General features: G+C 49.0%; 2 protein-coding genes across 5 annotated transcripts in view; one reads left to right on the top strand and one right to left on the bottom strand.

The window, feature by feature from the left end:
• FER1L5 (fer-1 like family member 5) overlaps positions 1 to 4670 on the top strand; it is a 59185-nt gene extending 54515 nt beyond the window's left edge. The window contains exons 47-54 of the mRNA XM_089326049.1: positions 73 to 161; positions 397 to 492; positions 608 to 749; positions 929 to 1028; positions 1101 to 1294; positions 1452 to 1561; positions 1782 to 1929; positions 2035 to 4670. Of these exons, the coding sequence (XP_089182175.1) occupies positions 73 to 161; positions 397 to 492; positions 608 to 749; positions 929 to 1028; positions 1101 to 1294; positions 1452 to 1561; positions 1782 to 1929; positions 2035 to 2259 (1104 nt within the window). The 3' untranslated portion in view covers positions 2260 to 4670. The remainder of the gene's footprint in view (positions 1 to 72; positions 162 to 396; positions 493 to 607; positions 750 to 928; positions 1029 to 1100; positions 1295 to 1451; positions 1562 to 1781; positions 1930 to 2034) is intronic.
• LMAN2L (lectin, mannose binding 2 like) overlaps positions 4276 to 20501 on the bottom strand; it is a 30422-nt gene continuing 14196 nt past the window's right edge. For 2 of the 4 annotated variants that reach the window (XM_002710023.6, XM_070068786.2), the window contains 5 exons: positions 10883 to 10915; positions 9667 to 9828; positions 9467 to 9581; positions 5977 to 6096; positions 4276 to 5708 (listed from right to left, as the gene is read on the bottom strand). In XM_002710023.6, coding sequence (XP_002710069.1) covers positions 5566 to 5708; positions 5977 to 6096; positions 9467 to 9581; positions 9667 to 9828; positions 10883 to 10915 — 573 coding nt within the window. In that variant the 3' untranslated portion in view covers positions 4276 to 5565. The remainder of the gene's footprint in view (positions 5709 to 5976; positions 6097 to 9466; positions 9582 to 9666; positions 9829 to 10882; positions 10916 to 20501) is intronic. The other 2 variants (XM_002710024.6, XM_070068787.2) reach the window with 1 other exon arrangement.

Genomic DNA, 20501 nt, shown 5'->3' with positions numbered 1-20501 from the left:
GGGTCCCCCGGGGCCAGCCTGCTGAGAACAGAGGCTGGCAACATCCAACCACCTAACCCGTCCTGGCCCTAGGGAAAGGTGCAACTGTGGGTGGACATCTTCCCCAAGAAGCTGGGGCCTCCAGGCCCCCAAGTCGACATCAGCCCCAGAAAGCCTAAATGGTGAGTGGCAGCCATTGTCCCATCCCTGCGTCCCACAGGACGCCTCTGGGCTCAGTGCTGAGCTGCAGTAATTCTTTCTCTGCTGGGACTAGAGGAGGCTCCTCGGGCAGCTTCCCTCCCCTGAAGCCCCTGAGTTCAGCCAGAGCCCCGAGGGCAGCCCCCGCCCGTGTCCCCTTCCCGAGGCTGCAGCTGGGGCGCCAGTCCTCGGCAGAGCCTCAGCACGCGGCGGCCGCAGGTACGAGCTGCGGTGCATCATCTGGAAGACCGCCAGCGTGGACCTGGTGGACGAGTCACTGACCAGAGAGAAGATGAGTGACATCTACGTCAAAGGGTGAGGCGGGCCAGCCCCTGGGGTCCTGCTGGGGCCACCTCTCCACCACCGACCTGTGCCTGGTGGGAATGGGGACCACACACGGGAGCCACGGCTGAAAGGACTGTGGCCACAGGTGGCTGTTCGGGATGGAGAAGGACATGCAGAAGACGGATATCCACTACCACTCCATAACCGGTGAGGGCAACTTCAACTGGCGGTTCATCTTCACCATGGACTACCTGGCTGCAGAGTGTATGTGCGTCCAGAGCGAGAAGGTAACGGGCCCTTCCCGGGCGCCCTGCCTCAGGGACCTGCCAGCTGAACAGGACACTAGGACCCGGCCCTCAGGTGGAAACCCTCTTCCTGGACAGTCTACACTGCAGGGTAGTGGGCTACTTAGGGTCCACCAGAGACCTCAAAGAGGCCAGTAACACGCTGTCCTGCCACCACCCAGGATTACATATGGAGCCTGGACCCCACGTCAATGAAGTTGCCAGCCCGGCTCATCATCCAGGTCTGGGACAATGATACGTTCACCAGTGACGACTTCCTAGGTGAGGTCCAGGCCCAGGGACCGTGGCCCCGGGACGGGGGGCTCCTTGTTGATGCTGTTTCTCCCGGCGCAGGGGTCCTGGAGCTGGATCTGTCCGACATGCCCTTCCCAGCCCCGAGCGCCAAGCAGTGCTCCCTCAGGATGATGGACCCGGACCCCAAGTGGCCCCAGTTCCTTCAGCACAAGCGCTTCTCCCTCTTCAAGAAGAAGATTGTCACGGGCTGGTGGCCTTTCCAGGTCCTCGATGGAGACAAGTGGCACCAGTCGGTAAGAGCTGGGGAAGGTGTCTGCGGCATAGGACTGCTGTGCCATGTAACCTGGCTCTAACAGACCGCTGGGAACCTTAGCGACACCCCTTTCCCCTCTGGATCCCGGGAAGAAGTCCTAATCCTCCCTCGCCTCCCTCCACCGGTGATGTTCCCAGGGCAAAGTGAAGATGACTCTGGAGATCCTGTCACAGAAGGAAGCCTTAATCAAGCCGGCGGGGCGAGGCCAGTCAGAGCCCAACCAGTACCCTACACTCCACCCTCCCCTGTAAGGCCCCTGCTGTTTGCATGGGGTGGTGGCCTGCGGGCCTACAAGCAGAGCAGGGTAACTGCTTCCCACCACGCCACTCACTGCTGCTGCTGCCACCTGGAGGGGGCAGACTAGGGCGGGGGCCGGGGGGACACCACGCTGCCTTTTGAAAAAGCAAAGCTCGCCTTTGCGAGTTCTGCCCTCCCTTCCCCCCGATACCTCCTCTGCTCACGCACAGACGTCCCGATGCCACTTTCTCGTGGTTGCGATCACCTATTCAAAACTTCTGCATTGTTTTCTGGAAACGTTACCGCTACAAAATCATAGCCTTGTCAGTCATATTGGTCATGGTGCTCTTGCTGTTCCACTTTATCTACTCGGCTCCGGTGAGTGGCAACCAAGGGTACAGGGACAAAGGCGCTGGTTCTCGGGCTGGCCGAGGACAGCCCCTCCCGGCTGCTACCGCAGGCCAACTCGATTGTCCTTTCTAGAACTATTTAGCCATGAACTGGATCAAACCTGAAATGCGGCTGTATCCTCCCATTAAAATAGTCAATGTCATCAGTTCACCAAACACCAGCAATGCCAGCTCCACCCTCCTCATCACTGAGAAACCAGTCCTAGTGGATACAACAGACCAGGAGTGGCAACTCGTCCAGGAACCCAAGAATCAGATGGATGACATTTTCCCAGAGCTCCCAGACACAGGAGACTAATTCACTGATTTATCTGCCTTTCCTCCTGCTCACTATCGGCCCACCCCCAGACTTCCTACCCACTCCCTGTTTCTGTCTCCCAGGGCACTCGAAGAGGCTAGGGGTATTCTGGCTACTGTGCTCAGGAACCGCTGCCCCACGAGCAGGGCTGTAATTTTCCACTGAAATAAACAAGCTTCCTGACAGACGCCATCTTGTAATTTGGGGGTGAAGACGACAGGAAAGGCTGAAAGCGCCAGCCCTCCAGACCAGACTCGGGGATGGGGAATGGTCTCACTTTACACACTTCCTCTGGTCCACAGGGGCTCATGGGGGTGCACGGAATCCATCCACTGTGTGCACGGAAGAGCCACACGGCCGCCCGGGCACCTCCTCCCTCCAGCACAGACCCAGAAGTACAGCTCCCAGAACACTGTTCACCCCCATTCACAAGAGAACCTTTTTCTGGAACAAAATGCAGGAACTGTGGCAGGACATGTAATGCTAGGTCGGGCTGAGCGGTGGTTCCATTCTTCCCCTCCCTCTTTAAAATGCTTCATGTGGGGCTGGCACTGTAGGATGCCGGCTTCCCATATGGGTGCCGGTTTGTTTCCCCGTTGCTCCACTTCTGATCCAGCTCCCAGCTATTGGCCTAGAAAAAAGCAGTGCAAGATGGCCCAAGTGCCTGGGCCCCTGCACCCATGTGGGCGACACGGATCTAACTCCTGGCTTCAGCCTGACCCAGTCCTGGCCATTGTGGCCATCTGGGGAGTGAACCAGTAGATGGAAGATCTCTCTGTGTACCTTTGTCTTTGAAATGATAAATCTAAAACAAAACAAAACAAAAAACTCCTCGTGTGTGGGCCAGTGCTGTGGTGCAGAGGGTAAAGCCATTGCTACCAGCAACCTGTATCAGAGTGCCACTTGGAGTTCCGGCTGCTCTGCTTCTGAACCGGCTCCCTGCTAATGCACCTGGGAAAACAGCAGGAGATGGCCCAAATGCTTGAGCCCCTGCACTCAAGTGGGAGACTCAGATGAAGTTTCTGGTTCCTGGTGTCAGCCTGGCCCAGAACTGGCAATTGTGGACACCTGGGGAGTGAACCAGCAGATGGAAGGTCTCTCTGCCTTTCAAATAAATATACCTTTTTTTTAAAAAAAAAAAAAAGACCCGTGCCGTGGCTCACTAGGCTAATCCTCCACCTGTGGCGCTGGTACTCCAGGTTCTAGTCCCGGTTGGGGCACCGGTTCTGTCCCGGCTGCTCTTCTTCCAGTCCAGTTCTCTGCTGTGGCCCGGGAAGGCAGTGGAGGATGGCCCAAGTGCTTGGGCCCCTGCACCCGCATGGGAGACCAGGAGGAAGCACCTGGCTCCTGGCTTTGGATTGGTGCAGTGCACCGGCTGTGGCGGCCATTTGGGGGGATGGCCCAGCAGAAGGAAGACCTTTCTGTCTCTCTTTCTCACTAACTCTGCCTGTCAAAAAAAAAAAAAAAAAGGCCTCATGTGCTCTTGAGCTAGAATCATATAAGCACCCCCAAGTTCAATCCCTCTTAACCCACGCCTATGGTGGATGAGACCCTCTCTTCCTGCTCCCCTTCCTTGGCCATCTCAGGAGCCCTTAAAGGTCCTCGCATCACAAAGATCCAATCCATCTCCCCTTGAACTCAAAATACACAAAACACCTATCTCTTCTACCAGTCTCCTTGGTCCTAGGCCAAGCTGTAGAGCCCAGTTTGTCCTCTGGCACCTGGAGCCACTGTCATGGTGAGGATGTCATTAGGAGGAGGCCTTCTTTCTCCACCCCACCTCCGTCCCACCTGCGGGACAGCAGGACAGCCTGTGCCGCTCGATTGAGCACCTAGGAAACAGGAGACCAGAGCCCTGTGTGCAGCCACGCTCCCCCCACCCTTCCGGGCTGAGTGGAGGGCTTTCCCAACCAGAAGGCCCAGCAGGAGTTGATGGGCTTGAGGCTCAGGAGACGGGCCTGCGCCTGTCCCTGACCTCACCCCCCAGAAGAAAGGACACTCACTCAGAAGCTCATGTTCGGTTCCATCAGCCATTTTAAGAATTTCCATTGGGCTACAGAGGTCCACAGGAGAGCTCAGAGTTCCAGGCCCTCCAGGAAGACTCTGGCCTATAACCAATTTGATCACAGGGCAGACACGTGAGCAGCATGTGACCCCTTGTCAGATAAGGCAGTAGAGTAAGGACTGACACGCAGAGGACTCGGGCTTGTTGTTCCATGACCACGAGCTCTTCCAGGCACAGATGATGAGGATCTATTGCTCCCAGACTTGCAACAGGACAACAGCAGCGGTTTCTTCTCCATCAAGAAAAAAGCAGCCAGGTTTCCTCTTTGGGAAGTGTCCAAGCCCAGGTGATAGGAAGAAAGCTTCCTTACACTTCAGCACTCAAACGGGATTCCGAAAATCATGATCAACACACAGCATGCAGCTAGGCAGGCTCCAGGGCGTCCTGAAACATCTCCACGTGGTCAGACCACATGACTGACGCTGCGTTCAGTGTCAAATGTGGAGCTGGTCAGTTTCACAGTTAATCTCATGGCATCCATAAAGTCCTCCAAGTTTATTGATATGCACACACTGAATTCCAGCCAACCTTGACCGAAGACCTGAAGATCTGAATAGAAAGGTTGCAGACACGCCATCAGACCTAAGCCCCTGCTACAGAGCAGAAGCTGGAGCCGTGAGCCAAGCAGAAATCCCCAGGGCCCCTAATAAGGCTCAGTTTGCGCTGCAGCCCAGGCCCCAGCAGAGAGGTATCCAAATGTCTGTCCCAGCTCAGGCTGCACACAGAGAGGATGATGAACGGCAGGAGAGGACGGTGAGGCAGGGAAGAAGCTCCCGTCCAGATCCTCAGGTGGATACAGCTCGGGCAAAACGCAAACCAACGCCTGGATGTTTACAAGGTATGCGAGTTACCAGTTTTCTATTGTTTATGGATTGAAAAGTGAAGCAGAGAGGCCCTAGGAATCCAAGGTGGCCCGGGCTATCAGATTCTGTTCTGTGGTTTTCGCATCAGAACAGCATACGTTCTCTCCACGCCTCCTCTCCCCCAGGTGGAGGGACGGCAGGGAAAGGCACATCACAGCAGCACTGCCCTGGGGTGGGTGGCTTCCTGGACCAGAGTCAGATGTCTCAGTGGGTGACCCCTGGGCCGCGGGATCCCTGCATCCGAAGCTCCAGTGACGGAACATAGCCCTGAGCGCTGCTGGAGACCGGGGAAGACCTGCAAGGCTGCGTGCCCAGGCCAGCGCCTGCTCTCCCCACACCTCACGGGGATAATCACAGACGTGACGGTGGCAGGAGGGCTCAGTAGAAGCGCTTTCGGCTCTGTTCCTGCCATTTGTTGTACAGTATGATACCAATGACAATGGCAAACACGGAGAACACCAGAGAGAAGAAGACGATGAGGAAGAGGGCCAGGCCACTCAGGGGCGGCAGCGGGGCTGTCACTGAGGAAGCAAGAGAGAAGCAGGTCAGAAATGGGGGGCCCTCCAGTGCAGCAGCAACCTACAAGCCGGCCAGTCCCGACTCTGACGCCCACTTCTGGGGGGCCAGAGCTCACACGCTCCCTTTTCCCCTGCTGCGCCTGCGTAACATGAGGACAAGTGGAAAAGCAGGTGCAGTGCAAGGACAGCGCCCTGCAAGCTGTGAGTCCTCACACATCACCGCAACCTCCTCCCTGCCCATGGGCCATTTCCCAGAATGCCCTGTGCTCACTCTCAGGCAGCTTCATGTTGTCCACGGAGGGCAAGAACACATCTCGATGCAGCTTCTCCTCTTCTGGGGTTCTCTCCACTGTCAGTTCAAACAACTTCAAGGAAATGACGTCATGATTATCTAGACAAAAGGAATGACAAGCAATCTCAGAGAGGGGTATCTTGGAGTCAGTATCTTGGGCCAAGCCTCTGATCAACAGTTAACTAGCAGTGACATTGAAAAAAATAATCCGAGGGGCCAGCACTGTGGTGCAGTTGCCCATATCAGAGGGCCGGTTTGAGTTCTGGCTGCTCTGTTTCAGATCCAACTTCCTGTTACAGTGCCTGGGAGAGCCGTGGAGGATAGCCCAAGCACTTGGGCCCCTGCCACCCACGTGGGAGACTACAATGGAGTTCCTGGCTCCTGGCTTTTCAGTCTGGCCCAGCGCTGGCCACTGCAGCCATCTGGGGTGTGAACCAGCAGATAGAAGATCTCTTTCTCTCTCCCTCTCTCTGCCACTATGCCTTTCAAATAAATAAGTAAATTTAAAAGAAAGAAAGACAACAAAACTGGAGCCTCTATGTTTTCATCTAAGGATGGGCAATGGGGCATATTTCATCTTCTTTCATATTTCAGTTTTATCAACACACATGTATTACTGTGTAATTTTAAAATTTAGAAGCAACACAAATTAAATCTCCTATCATATGTGAAACCTTCTAGCACAGTGAGAAGAGGCACAGGTGATACAGCTTCCTGTCAGTAAAGACCTCCCCATCTCCCACCCCCAGACACACATGCAGCCACGCAGGACAGGGAAAGGGCTCCTGGCAGCTGTCTAACGAGCCACTGGCAGAGCACAGTTACTGACTAGAACACACTGCCTTCCACACCATGCCTACGTCCTGGCAGCTCCTTTCAATTTTTTTTTTTTTTAAGATTTATTTGAAAGGCAGAGCTACAGAGGCAGAGGCAGAGAGAGAAAGGTCTTTCATCTGCTGGTCCACTCTTCAGATGGCCTCAATGGCTGAAGCTGCACAGATCTGAAGCCAGGAGCCTCTTTAGGGTTTCCCACGGGGGCAGGGACCCTAGAATTAGGCCATCTTCTACTGCTTTCCCAGGCCACAGCACAGAGCTTATCGGAAGTGGAGCAGCCGGGACTAGAACTGGCGCCCATATGGGATGCTGGCACTGAAGGCGGTAGCTTTACCTGCTACACCACAGTGTCAGCCCCTCCTTTAAATTCTGACTCTGAATCTCCCTAATAATTATCAGAGAAGGGATCAAGAAATTAGAAACTGGGTTTTTCTCTTTATAGTGTCACTATAAACTCACAGATGTAAACATACTTCATGTGTGTCAATGCACTGATGCTCAACTCAACCCATCTTTGTCAGGTGGAGCCTAGTCAACCTGGCTCCTGAATCCTTTCACAGAACCAAGAAGGTTCTGATAATTCCCTTGCTTTTCTGGGAAGGTCTGGGTTCCTATATTTCAGGCCTCAGGTTGAGCATTAGCCATGTCTCAAGGAATGTCATGTCTCATTCCTTTGAGCAGGAGTTGGTATTAACAGACCACACACCTGGGGTCAGCGCTGTGGTGCAATGGGTTAACACCCTGGCCTGAAGCACTAGCATCCCATATGGGCACCAGTTGGAGACCCGGCTGCTCCACTTCTTATCCAGCTCTCTGCTATGGCCTGGGATAGCAGTAGAAGATGGCCCAAGTGCTTGGGGACCTGCACCCATGTGGGAGACCCAGAAGAAGCTCCTGGCTCCTGGCATTGGATCGGCGCAGCTCTGGCTGGTTGGGGCCATCTGGGGAGTGAACCATCAGATGGAAGACCTCTCTCTCTCTCTGCCTCTCCTCTCTCTGTGTAACTCTGACTTTCAAATAAATAAATCTTTAAAAAAGAGAGAGAGAGACCACACATCTGAATGCTGGGGATGCCCCTTGCTGCGAGTTTGGTTACTTGCTGGGGCTTGGATTCCTGGTCATGTCAATTATTGAGATGGCATCCACAGCTGCTTAGGCTGCAGATCCCTAAATCCTAAAATTCTGGATTCATTTTCAACTGGGAAAAGCTTTAGCTGTTAGAGCTAAGTTTAAACCACAAGACAAGATAAAATATGAAGGGGGAGGTTGCTCCCCAGAATGCACAGGCATCAAAGCTTGGGACAACTGGAAAACCACTTTTCTTGGCAGTCTTCAACAATCCACTGCACTAACAAGTGAGAGGATATCAGCAAGAAGGACCTTAGAAAAAAAGATACAAAAATTTGCATTTAGGGGTATCCAATGGGAGAGAACACAGACTTAGGCATCATCACTGAATTCCTACAGCAGGGGCTAGCATTGTGGCATGGTGGGTAAAGCTGTCCACTGGATGCCAGCACCCCTAATGGGTGCCGGTTTGAGTCCTGGCTGTTCCATTTTTGATCCAGCTTGCTGCTAATGAGCCTGAGAAAGCACAGGAGGACGACCCAAGTGCTTGGGCCTCTGCACCCATGTGGGAGACCCAGATGAAGTTCCTGGCTCCTGGCTTCAGCCTGGCCCAGCCCTGGGCATTGCAGTCATTTGGGGAGTGGATCACAGGATAAAAGAACTCTTTCTTTCTCTGTCTCTCCCTCTCTGTAACGATGTCAAATAAATAAATAAAACAAAAACAATGGCTGGAGCTGATGAGCTGTTACCTAGTCCAGATGAGTATTTTCCTTTCCATTTTGTCACATGAAAGTTCTATTCCAAACCAGCTTTACCCATAATAAATATTGTTCAATTCCCTGTTTCCAAAAGACGTTACAATTGAGAGCAAAGCAAGGAAGAGAATAAGCATTTAAAAAGAGAAACTCCAAATCAGGCATGAATTGGAAGAGAAATCAGAGGAGACTCATGAATAAAAAGAACCAGGCACTGTCAATGCCACCTAAGTAAAGAAGACAGGAATTTCATAGTTAAATGAGTTGAAGAGGGGACAAGGATAGAGCACTGTAGATGGCAAAGGAATAGCAGTCCTCCCAGGAGAACAATGCTAACAAGGCAGAGCACTCGGGTGCAAGTGTGGCAGGGCAGGAGGTGGATGGGTAGGGAATGAAAACACCTGGACACCCTGCACATCCGACGTCTTGCCAAATAGGAGAGTCCAGGGGTCAGTTAGGAGAGGGATGGCAGAGCAGGGAAAAGCTTTGTTAAGAGGAGGGAAACTGAGCACACCAGGAGATGAGGAGGGGCCTTGACAGAGGAAAGGGAGCCACAAATGTGCAAGTAAACAACAAGACACAGACTGGCAGAGCTGGCTTCAAGAAAGCCTAATTCTGCTTTCTGGTGGCACCAAGCTTCCCCCTGAGACAAGTGAACTAGGAAAGCCTGGGCTGGGGTCAACATGGATGAGAGTACAGGACTCTCTGGTGAGCTCTGCTCATCTGGCTCTCTCCTGTGACAGGCCTGACTAGGGAGTGGGCATGGACAGGAGGCCTCACTCAGCGCAAATGATGAGTGCCCACTGCTGTACCCGAGAGATCCCCAGTAATGGAGGAGGTGCCGAAGTAGTAGCCCCGGGGCAGCCGGACCCCAGGCACCTCAATGCAGTCCCTCCACTCATGCTTGCCGTCGATATCCATCATTATCTAGAATTAAAAGAAAAGATAAATCAGGGCCATCCCGCAAGAGCCAACCAGCCACACTGCCAGGTGGCCCAGGCCAAGCACTCACCGTCAGATGCCTCTTGACATAGCGAATCACAAGGAAGGTGTCATAATGCAGGTTGCGGACGATGGCTGTGCAGCCCCCCAGCTCTGTGGGCCGCCCGTCTCGCTCATGGTCGTAGCTGAGGGAGCCGTTGTTCACCATGGCTGAGATGTAGGGGAACACCCGCTGGGAAGCAGGGGAGGAGAGGCAGAGACAGTGAGAAGGGCGTTTGGGAACACATGCATACATGCACACAGAACACAGGCACACAGACCGCCGCTCTGCCTCACCATTAGCAGACCTGAGCACTCACATTCAGATGGTCACTCGAGGGACATGCGCCCAGGACGGGACATACTTGTCTTCAGTAGTTCTCTTTGCTCCCAGTCCAGGATGGGCCCGAGACGGCCCCTGTAAGACTCTGGGGTCTGACTCGCCTCCCCTCAGGGACCACCACTCGGTACCTGCATACTGCTCAACATTTGGAGGTTCCCTCTCATACACCTATACCACTTCCCAATGGCTATGGAAGTTCTTGGAGAAAAGCATCATTTATCACGTTTCTTAGAAATATCTCCACTCCAACCCCATCCCTTCCCTGCTAAGGTGTTTTGCACACAGTAGGTACTTTGAAAATACCTGTGTGACCAGCAGGGATACCTTTTCATTCAGGATAGCATTTGTCAAATTCTAAAACCCTGCAAGTATACGCCATGCCAGATGGATGAGGACCCCTAAGGAACACTGCCACAACTGAACTGCCGAAGGGGCTCATCCAGCCTCACTGACGGTTCCTCATCAAGACTTCCCAGCCCACCTAAGGCTCATGCACACATCACTTCTCCCAGGAATAACACTAAGAGGACAAGGTTCTCCCTCCATAGGAAGAGAACTGAATATTGCCTCATAATCCACTCATTTTCCCACTGACTTCAGAGGCCCTCTGTCTCCAGCAGAGTTGTAGGAGCACATTCTTCCTGAGGAACTAACAGCTGCAGACAAGCCCAGTGCCAAGGCAGAGCAGACAGGCAGAGTGCAGACAGGAGAGGGTACATGAAGCATGCCACTCGTTTGATGAATTCCCCATTGTCCCAGATGGTCAACATGCAAAGTGGAGATGCAGGTGAGACCAAATACCGGGGACTCCAGAGACAACAGCCACGTGGATTCTAAGCAGCAACAAATGTTGGGTGGACACAGGGCAGTAAGGGAGGGCCATGGTGGGTCAAGAATTAAGTACCTGGACTCCTGGAGAATATCGCCTCTTTTGGGCCTGAGAGGGTCCAGCAGGTTATTACAAAAACAAGAGAGGGCACAGAAGACAGGAGAGCAAGTCAGAAAGAAACAGCAACAGAAGAGCTGTGACCCAGGCTGTGATGGATGAGCAAATCAATCTAACAACCCAACCTGAATCCCCAAACAGCCCGTGGAGCGCATTCAGCAACTCCGTTCACCCCTCAAACTCATGCAAAACTGAATACACAGGTGCTTGTACATTTTTTCTAAGAATAGGCTCTTCAGATTCTCAAAGGAGTCCATCAGGAAGACCTCTCCAATCCATGGAGGGTCCCCAAAGCTTAAAGGAGCTTCATAAAACCCACAGAATGACACTGGCCAGGCAGGCCCCACTTAGGTCTCTGGGAGTCAAAGCTCAAGCTACATGTCTACACTTAGATTCCTGTATTTCCATAGCAAACAGAGAGACAAGAGAGACAGGGCCAAATTCTTCTAAATTAAAGATGTCTTTTACTGCCCAGGATCTCAGGATTTAGCTCTTACCCAAAGACAAAAGTCCTACCACTCACGAGACCATGAAATTAACTAATCCAAAGGGATCATTTACCCTCTAATTGAGTCTTATGGATATAAAGTTCCAAACAACTGTTGTCATTCTAACCTACAACACGTGGGCAAGGAAGCAGCTCCGTGGGAGCCTTGCAGCACACAGATTTACAAAAATCATCAAGTTCACATGGATTTGACTTTGCTCCAGAAAACTGCCACAGTTCTTAGTTACTATCCATAGGAGCTACTACAGAAGCACAACTCAGGCCTGTCCAATAGGAGGGGTGGGCAAGAGTGTGACCCCAAGGCATTCATTCCTCTGATACTCAGCACCTGTTAACAGCCAGGCACTGTTCCAGAAGCTGGGGATCCAGTGGTAAACAATACGGACAGGTAGGTGTCTGCACCCACAGAGTGGGCAGTAGATTGGAAGAGAGAAACAATAAAAAGGCACATAGGATTACTGCAGAGAGTGGCAAATACTATGATGAAAACAACCACATGATACAGCAGAGAATGACGAGGGAACCTCTGTCTGAGGCAGCATCTGAGCTGAGACCCAGGTAATTCGAGGAAGCCCACTAAAATGTCTGGGGCACAAGAAGGGTGAGCCTGGCACAGTCAAGGAACCAGAAGGCAACAGGTGTGTCTGAAACCAGCGAGGCAGGAGCCACAGCACACTGGCCTCAGGGAGCCCAGTGAGGAGTCGGTGCCCTTGAGCAGTGCCCCAGCTGAGTGCCACCTGTCACAGGCAGCATGTATTCAGGACAGCCGCAAGCATGGAATCGACCGGCGGAAGATCAAATCACTGTGAAATTACTCTTCTGCAACCGTCATTTACAACTAGGGGATTGTGGGCAGGTTATCAAGAAATACTTACAACTATTTACAGCAATAGTCTTCTGAGAGAAAACACCCAATTCCAATGAACAATTCAGGAAAAGAGGAGACTAAAAACGTCCTAAGGTGTGTCATGTATCAATTAAGTCACAAACAAAACGTCCGTGGGAGCTCTGATGATCCCAAGAGTGCTTCATTTATCACCTCTAGACTTGTGATCAGACATTGATGCTGCAACTTTATAGAGTGCTTAGAACAGCGAGTCTTAGCCTAAGGGTGCCTTACCCTACCCAAAGCTGGTACGGCATCCAGTTGTCCATTATCAGCCAGGGTGAGCTGGGATGAAACAGGACCTCCTGGTGAAGTGTCCCAGGTGTACACATGTGTGGGTCCCTCGGTCAACAGCCTCACTCAGCAGGTCTAGCGTGGGGCAAAGATTATGTGTGGCCAACGGTAAGCAACTCTACACCAGACGCAGAGCCCCATGGCTTTGTGGCTGTGATATGTCTACCTCAGCAACTTGTGACTTGGCCTTCAACTTTTAACCTCACATTAGCAGTAAGTCTTTAAATACCACCTTATTTTCCATTCTTAGTGAGGAGTTTCTGAAGTGTTTCTTGGGTAGCCACTAATATCACACTGCAGCAAAAGTATTTTACCCTTGGAAAGCAGCCTACTGCTGGAACTAAAGTTGAAGAATCACAATGATTCATGCTAGGTGGACATTTTATTCCTAATTTAAGAGTCACCAGAAATGAACCTCCAATTTACTGTCCATATGATTATTATTGTGTGAAGAAATGCTTTAAGCTTTTTGTATTACAAAATCATATTTTAAAAGTTTTTAGGGGCTGGCGTGTGGTGCTGCAGGTGAAGCTACCACCTGCAGTGCCAGCATCCCATATGGACACCAGTTTGAGTCCCAACTGCTCCACTTCCAATCCAGCTCTCTGCTGTGGCCTGGGAGGGCACTGGAGGATGGCCCAAGTGCTTGGGCCCTGCACCCCATGGGAGACCAGGAGAAGCTCCCGGCTCCTGGTTTTGGATCAGCACAGCTCCAGCCGTTGCGGCCAACTGGGGAGTGAACCAGCAGATGGAGGATCTCTCCCTCTGCCTCTCCTTCACTCTGTGTAACTCAGACTTTCAAATAAACAAATAAATAAATCTTTTTTTTTTTAAAGTTTATAAACTCTCTACCCAATAAAGATACCTTTAGTGTATCTTGATTGAAAAAATTCCCTTGCGGAGCTGACATTGTGGTACAGCAACTTAGACCACTGCTTGTGAAACTGGCAACCAATATTGGAGTGCACGTTCAAATCCCAGCTGCTCCATTTCCAATCCAGCTTCCTGGGAGGTCAGCAGAAGGCAAGTACTTGGGCCCCTGCCACCCATGGAAGAGACCAGGATGGAGTTTCAGACTCCTGGCTTCAGCCTGGCTCAGCGCTGACAGTTGCAGCCCTTTTAGGAGTGAACCAGTGGATAGAAGCTTTCTCTCCCTGTGTCTCTATGCCTCCCCCTGTCGCTCTGCTTTTCAAATAAGTAATAAATAAATCTTAAAAAAAAAAAAAAAACAATGAAAAAATATCCATGAGCTCGTATACATATGGTTTCTAAGCTAAAATTCCACAGGTCCAAAGCCGACAGGTTATGAACAACTAGACAGAAAAAAGAGCACCTATCCACTCTACTCGGGGAGCCTGGGATCCAACTGCAGTTACCGTTCATAGCTATGTAACCTTGGGTGAAGATGATATCACCTCTTTGAGATTCCACAGTACACAGGGAGAACACACAGTTCACAAGGTTAATTATGAAGATGAAATGAGATATGGAAAGCATTTAGTACAGTGTCTGGCACTCAGGAAGGAGTCAATAAATGTTCAATCAATCAATGACTAAACTAATGAGTTTTTAGATACAAATACTGGTCACTGGTACTCATACATAAACACAAAGCCAAACATGTATGCATTAGGCAGTAATTTCCAGACCACTGACGTCAAAGACCAGTAAAATTTCCAAAAAGAATTAGATTAATGATTTAGCTTCTTTTTCTTTTTTATTGCCTACTAAATATATGAAATGCAATGACAAAATAATCAATAAACAGCATTGTAAAAGAATGAGAACTATGTAATTCCAAAATAAAACAAAGGAACACACTTAGCACTTATTAAAAACCACTTGACTGTTCTGATTCTCAGACCAGCAAGAGCTCTGTTACAATATGTGTTCATGAACCAGCATCTGGGAGCCACTCTTTCAGAGCTATGTTTTTTTTAACCCAAATCATACTAGTCTGGTAAACCACCCAGTTGCTCTCTAAAGCCTAGACATGAAGAAAAGAAGGGCAGGAGAAGAGAGGAAGAGAGAACAGAGCCACAGTAGCTACTGACAAGATGGCTGTAAAAAATGTGCCTTGGGAATCCATTTACTGGTGCTAATAACAGCCAGTAGCTACTAAGCACTTACTCGGTGCCAGGCCCGGTGCTCAGGACTGAACACCTATGTGTTCATTTAATTCTCACAACCCTGTGAGGCAGTATTAGCATCCCTATTCCACTTAGGAAGAGACTTGGACTAAGACAGCACAGGCATTATGGTCACATAAGTGACCCAGATGGAATTCCTGGCTCCTGACTTCAGCCTGGCCTTTGTAGGCATTTAAGGTGTAAACCGGGAGATGGAAGATCAATCCCTCTTTGTCACTCTACCAGATGTGAAGCCATCTCCTTCCACACCGATGTCCATCCTCCCTTCAGTCACTAGTGGGACACGCTCACTGCCACTTCCACAGACAGACCTTGTTCTTTTTCAGACTTTCAGAACCATACCTACAGTAATCTTCATCTAGTCCTTTATGCAGGAATCTGGGTAACAGACTGGTTAACTGAGCGATACCCATCCTATTTAGAGTAGCAGCAAAATCAATGAGATTCTCACATTATTGGACAGCAGAAAGCCCCTGCTCCATCTAGGAGCTCCCAAAATACCTTTAACCTATACTAGTCCCCAGATCTAACTTCTCAACTGGAGGGCAAGAAGTGCCACTTACAGACCGATTAACTGCCTGGAATACTTTTGCATACTTGAACATCATTATGTTTTTTTTTTTTTTTTTTTTAAGATTTATTTACTTGAAAGAATTACACAGAGAGAAGGAGGCAGAGATAGAGATGGAGAGAGGTCTTCCATCTGCTGGTTCACTCCTCAATTGGCCGCAACAGTTGGAGCTGTGCCAATCTGAAGCCAGGAGCCAGGAGCTTCCTCTGGATCTCCCATGTGGGTGCGGGGGCCCAAGGACTTGGGCCATCTTCACTGTTCTCCCAGGCCATAGCAGACAGCTGGAAGTGGAAGTGGAACAGCCGGGACACGAACCCGGTATCCACATGGGATGGAGCCAGCATTGTGGCACCGAGGGTAAAGCTGCTACCTACAATGCCAGCATCCTACACGGGAGTGGGTTCAAGTCCCAGCTGCTCCACTTCCAATCCAGCTCCCTGTTAATGGCCTGGGAAAAGCAGCAGAAGATGGCCCAAGTGCTTGGGCCCTGGCACCCACATGGGAGACCCAGATGAAGCTACTGGCTCTTGGCTTCAGTCTGGCTCAACCCTGGCCATTGTTGTCATTTGGGGAGTAAACAAGTGGATGGAAGATCTTTGCCTATCCCTCTCTCTTTCTCTCTCTAACTCTTTCAAAAAAATAAATCTTAAACAAACAAAAAAATACATGGGATGATTTTAATCTCAACTGTAATGCTACTAAGAACAAACTCAAATCATGCAAGTTGAGGGCATCATTAGAATATTCCAAATTCAGAGAACTTTACATTTGAAGTGTCCCCCAAACACAAACACTAACATTGATAACTTGCCTTTCCAGATTTCAAGTGCCACGTTTCAGCAAACAGCCTAGTAGTACACCTTAATGTCACTGCTGCCCATCATTTTAACTGTATGTGAACACCTTTGGTTAATAGAGCTAGCAGCTCTATGATCTTTGAAATAACAGATTTTTAAAAATATTTATTTATTTATTTGAAAGGCAGAGTTAGAGGAAGAGAGAGAGAAAGTCTTCCATCTGCTGGTTCACTCCCCAAATGGCCACAATGGCCAGAGCTGTGCATATTCAAAGCCAGGAGCTTCTTCCGGGTCTCCCATGTGGATGCAGGGGCCCAAGGACTGGGCCGTCTTCCACTGCTTTCCCAGGCCATAGCAGAGAGCTGGATCAGAAGTGGAGCAGCTGGGACCCATATGGGATACCAGCACTGCAGGCGGTGGCTGTACCCACTACACCACAGCGATGGCCCCGAAATAACGGACCTTGTTGGCAAATCTACTTTGGTGACTCCATGAACCTGCTAAATTATGTGCAAACTCATGTCTACATATACTGGCATCTTTCTATGGATCCAATCCTTTATCAGATTCTCAAAAGGGTCAAAACTCAAAGGGAAAGAATTAGCCCAGAGATAGGCATCCTCTAAAGCACAGGCTCTTATTTTCTCCTTCTCTCCTTCTACTGGCTCAGAAAAGACTGTCTTCTTGTTGACTTCATTCAATAGTAGCAGATCAAAAGATAAAATAAAAAATAAAAACAAAAGGTAAAAACAAAACACTATCCAACATAGGACTGAGGAAAAAACCCAAGGCAACATCCAAGTAGGATGATAACAAGATAATTTAAGAAGTCTAGGAAAGGCTCTCTGTTAACAGTAACGGAAACCATTATCTTCATCAAGATAGTAACTTGAGGTAATGTGTTTTTAAAGTGGATAGCACAGTATTGTTACATACTTTCCACACTTTCCTCAAAAACCAGTTCTCCTTGGGGAAAGCACTGTGGCGCGGGTTAAGCTGCAGCTTGAAACTGCACCCTGTATCAAGAGTACCTAGGATTAACCTTCACTTCCAATTCAGCTTCCTACTGTTGGCCTTGGGAGGCATCAGGTAACGGCTCAAGTGTCTGGGTTTCTGCCACCCACATGGGAGACCCAGATGGGTTCCTGGATCCTGGCTTTGGCCTGGTCCAGCCCTGGCTGTTGCAGACATTTGGGGAGTCAACCAGTTCATGCACAAGTGCTCTCTGTTGTTCTGGCTTTCCAAATTAAAAAGAAAAAAAAAAGTTCTCCCAATGAGACTCAGCTTCAATGCCTAGACACATCTAGAGAGGTTGCAAACATGTACTCCATAGGCCTGGCCAAGAGCCTCCCCTGGAAAACACTATCCAACATAGGACTGAGGAAAAAACCCAAGCAACATCCAAGTAGGATGATAACAAGATAATTTAAGAAGTCTAGGAAAGGCTCTCTGTTAAGAGTAACAGAAACCATTATCTTCATCAAGATAGTAACTTGAGGTAATGTGTTTTTAAAAGGATAGCACAGTATTGTTAACTTTCTTCCAGTTCAAAGGAGGAAAAACCATTCCAAAAATAAAAAAGTCATGGGGAGTATCTCAAACAAGACTTCCAGGTTGGCTGGATCTAGATCAGAGATCTATTCTCCGCATTCTTCAACCCACTGTTACCTGCCTCCACAGGGTGAGGCCCAAAGAATTCTCAGAATGACAGCCAAGCCTGCTGAGGGCTGCCACTTCTGTGCTCTGGTTCTGGGAAGGATTCTTGACATTGTACAGACTGCAACTGACAGAAGACATTCACGCTCCAAGACTGCTGCTGAGCTCCCTGCAACTTCCCACCATCTGCATTCATGGGAGAAACCGGTCATCAGCAGCTGACGACTTACCAGGACCCAGACCAGGTCATGCTTTAACCAACGTTTCAGGGTAACAATGCTGAGAAATAACACGCGTACCACGTAATTCACTTTCAGTGGCTTTTTGTGTATTCAGAGTTAAGATTATGATTACCACAAGTGAGAAACCCCGTGCTCATTAGTCACTCTCCCCATGTCCAGCCGACACTGCCCAGCCCAGGCAACCACTAACCTAATGTCTCTATGGGTTTGCCTATTCTGGACATTTCACATGCATGGGCTCATACAATTTGTAGGTCTTTTTGTGATTGAATCTTTATTTTGGTAAAATGTCTTCAAGGGTCATCCATAATGGAATACCTATTTCTTTTTATTACTGAATTGACAGTCCATTGTATATCACATTTTATTTATCCACTAGACAGTTGAAGGATATTGATTTATGTTCATTTTATTGGCTCCAATGAATGCTGCTATAACCATTTATATAAGTTTTTGTGCAGACTTGTTTCTCTTGGCTTTATTCCTACAATTGGAATTGCTGGATCATATTAAATCTGTCTAAACATTTGAAGAAATGCCAAACTATTTTTCTAAAGCAAATGTATGATTTTACAGCCCCAACAGCAGTGTATGAGGGTTCCAATCATTCCAAAACCTTGCTAACACTTACTCTGTGTTTATCTTAACCATCTTAGTAGGTATAAAGTGGTGTCTTATTGAAGTTTTAATTTACTTTCCTCTGATGACTAACGATGTTGAGCATTTTTTTTTTCATTTGTTTGCTGGTCATTTGTTTTATCTTCCTGGAGAAACCTCTATTCAGATCTTTGTTCACTTTTAATTGGGATATCTTTTTACTATTGAGTTGTAAGAGTTCTTCAAATATTTTAGGAAGAGAGGCTGGTGCTGTGGCATAGCGGGTAAAGTTGCTGCCTACAGCAGCACCAGCATCCCATACAAGGGCTGTTTAGAGTCCTGGCTGCTCTACTTCCGATCTAGCTCCCTGTTAATGCGGGAAAGCAGTGGAAGATGGCCCAAATCCTTGGACTCCTGCACCCCCGAGGAAGACCTGGATGAAGCTCCTGGACCAGCTCTGGCTATTGTGGCCATTTGGGGAATGAACCAGCAGATGAAAGACTTCTCTCTCTGCCTCTCTGTAACTCTTTCAAGTAAAATAAATGATAAAAAAAAAAAAAAAAAAAAGCATTTTAGAAACAAATTCCTAATAGGTTACATGATTTGCCTACATTTCCCCACTCTATACATTGTCTTTTCATTTTAACAGAATTCTTTGAAGCTTGTAAAATTGTTTTATGAAGCCCAATGTTATCCTTTGCTGTTTTTGCTTTTGGGATCCTAAGAAAACACTGTCAGCTTCAAGCTCATGAAGAATTAAGCCTATGTTTTCCTTCTAAGAGTTTTAAGGTTCCATTTTTCACATTTAGGTCTTTGATCCATTTCAGTTAAATTCTGCTTATAGGGTGAGGTAGGAGTAACTTTATAATTTCCATGTGTATAATTAGGTGCTCTAGCCCTGTATTGAAAAGATGATTATTTTCTCCACTGAAATGCCTTGGCACCCCTATAAAAAATCTATTGACCAGGGGCAGCCCTTTAGTCAAACAGCTGAGATGCTGGTTAAGCCACTTGCGTTTCACATTGGAGTGCCTTGCTTCAACTTCTGGCTCCAGCTCCTGACTCCAGCTTCCTATTCACACAGCCTTGCAGGCAACACTGATGGCTCAAGTCACTGGGTTCCTGCTGTCCACATCGGAGACCTAAGTGGTGTTCCTGGGTCCAGGCTTTGGCTCCTACCATGTCCCAACCATTTTGAGTATTTCGGGAGTGAACCAGTGAAAGGGAACTGTTTCTCAAAGTTTTTAAAAAATTGACTCTCGAGCCGGCGCCGTGGCTCAATAGGCTAATCCTCCACCTTGCGGCGCCGGCACACCGGGTTCTAGTCCCGGTTGGGGCGCCGGATTCTGTCCCGGTTGCCCCTCTTCCAGGCCAGCTCTCTGCTATGGCCAGGGAGTGCAGTGGAGGATGGCCCAGGTGCTTGGGCCCTGCACCCCATGGGAGACCAGGAAAAGCACCTGGCTCCTGGCTCCTGCCAGGATCAGCGCGGTGCGCCGGCTGCAGCGGCGGCCATTGGAGGGTGAACCAACGGCAAAGGAAGACCTTTCTCTCTCTGTCTCTCTCACTGTCCACTCTGCCTGTCAAAAAAAAAAAAAAAAAAAAAAAAAAAAAAAAAATTGACTCTCAATTCTATTTTAGTTATTTGTATGACTGTTCTAATGCCAGTAGTACTTTATTTTTTTTTAATTACTGTAGCTTTAAGTTTTGAAACCAGAAAGTCTGAGTCCTCCAACTTCATTCTTCGCTCTTCAAAATTATTTTGACTATCCTGTATCTCCTGAATTTCCATATAGATTTTAGGATTAACTTGGCAATTTCTGCACAGAACTGCATCAAACCTATAGATCAATGTAGGCAATACTTCCATCTTAATTCC

Source organism: Oryctolagus cuniculus, chromosome 2, assembly GCF_051225735.1.
Source record: "Oryctolagus cuniculus isolate XC-2025 breed Fujian yellow rabbit chromosome 2, ASM5122573v1, whole genome shotgun sequence".
Taxonomy (NCBI): Eukaryota; Metazoa; Chordata; class Mammalia; order Lagomorpha; family Leporidae; genus Oryctolagus; species Oryctolagus cuniculus.
The sequence above is the reverse complement of the archived record's forward strand: the minus strand, read 5'-3'. Positions and strand labels throughout refer to the sequence as shown.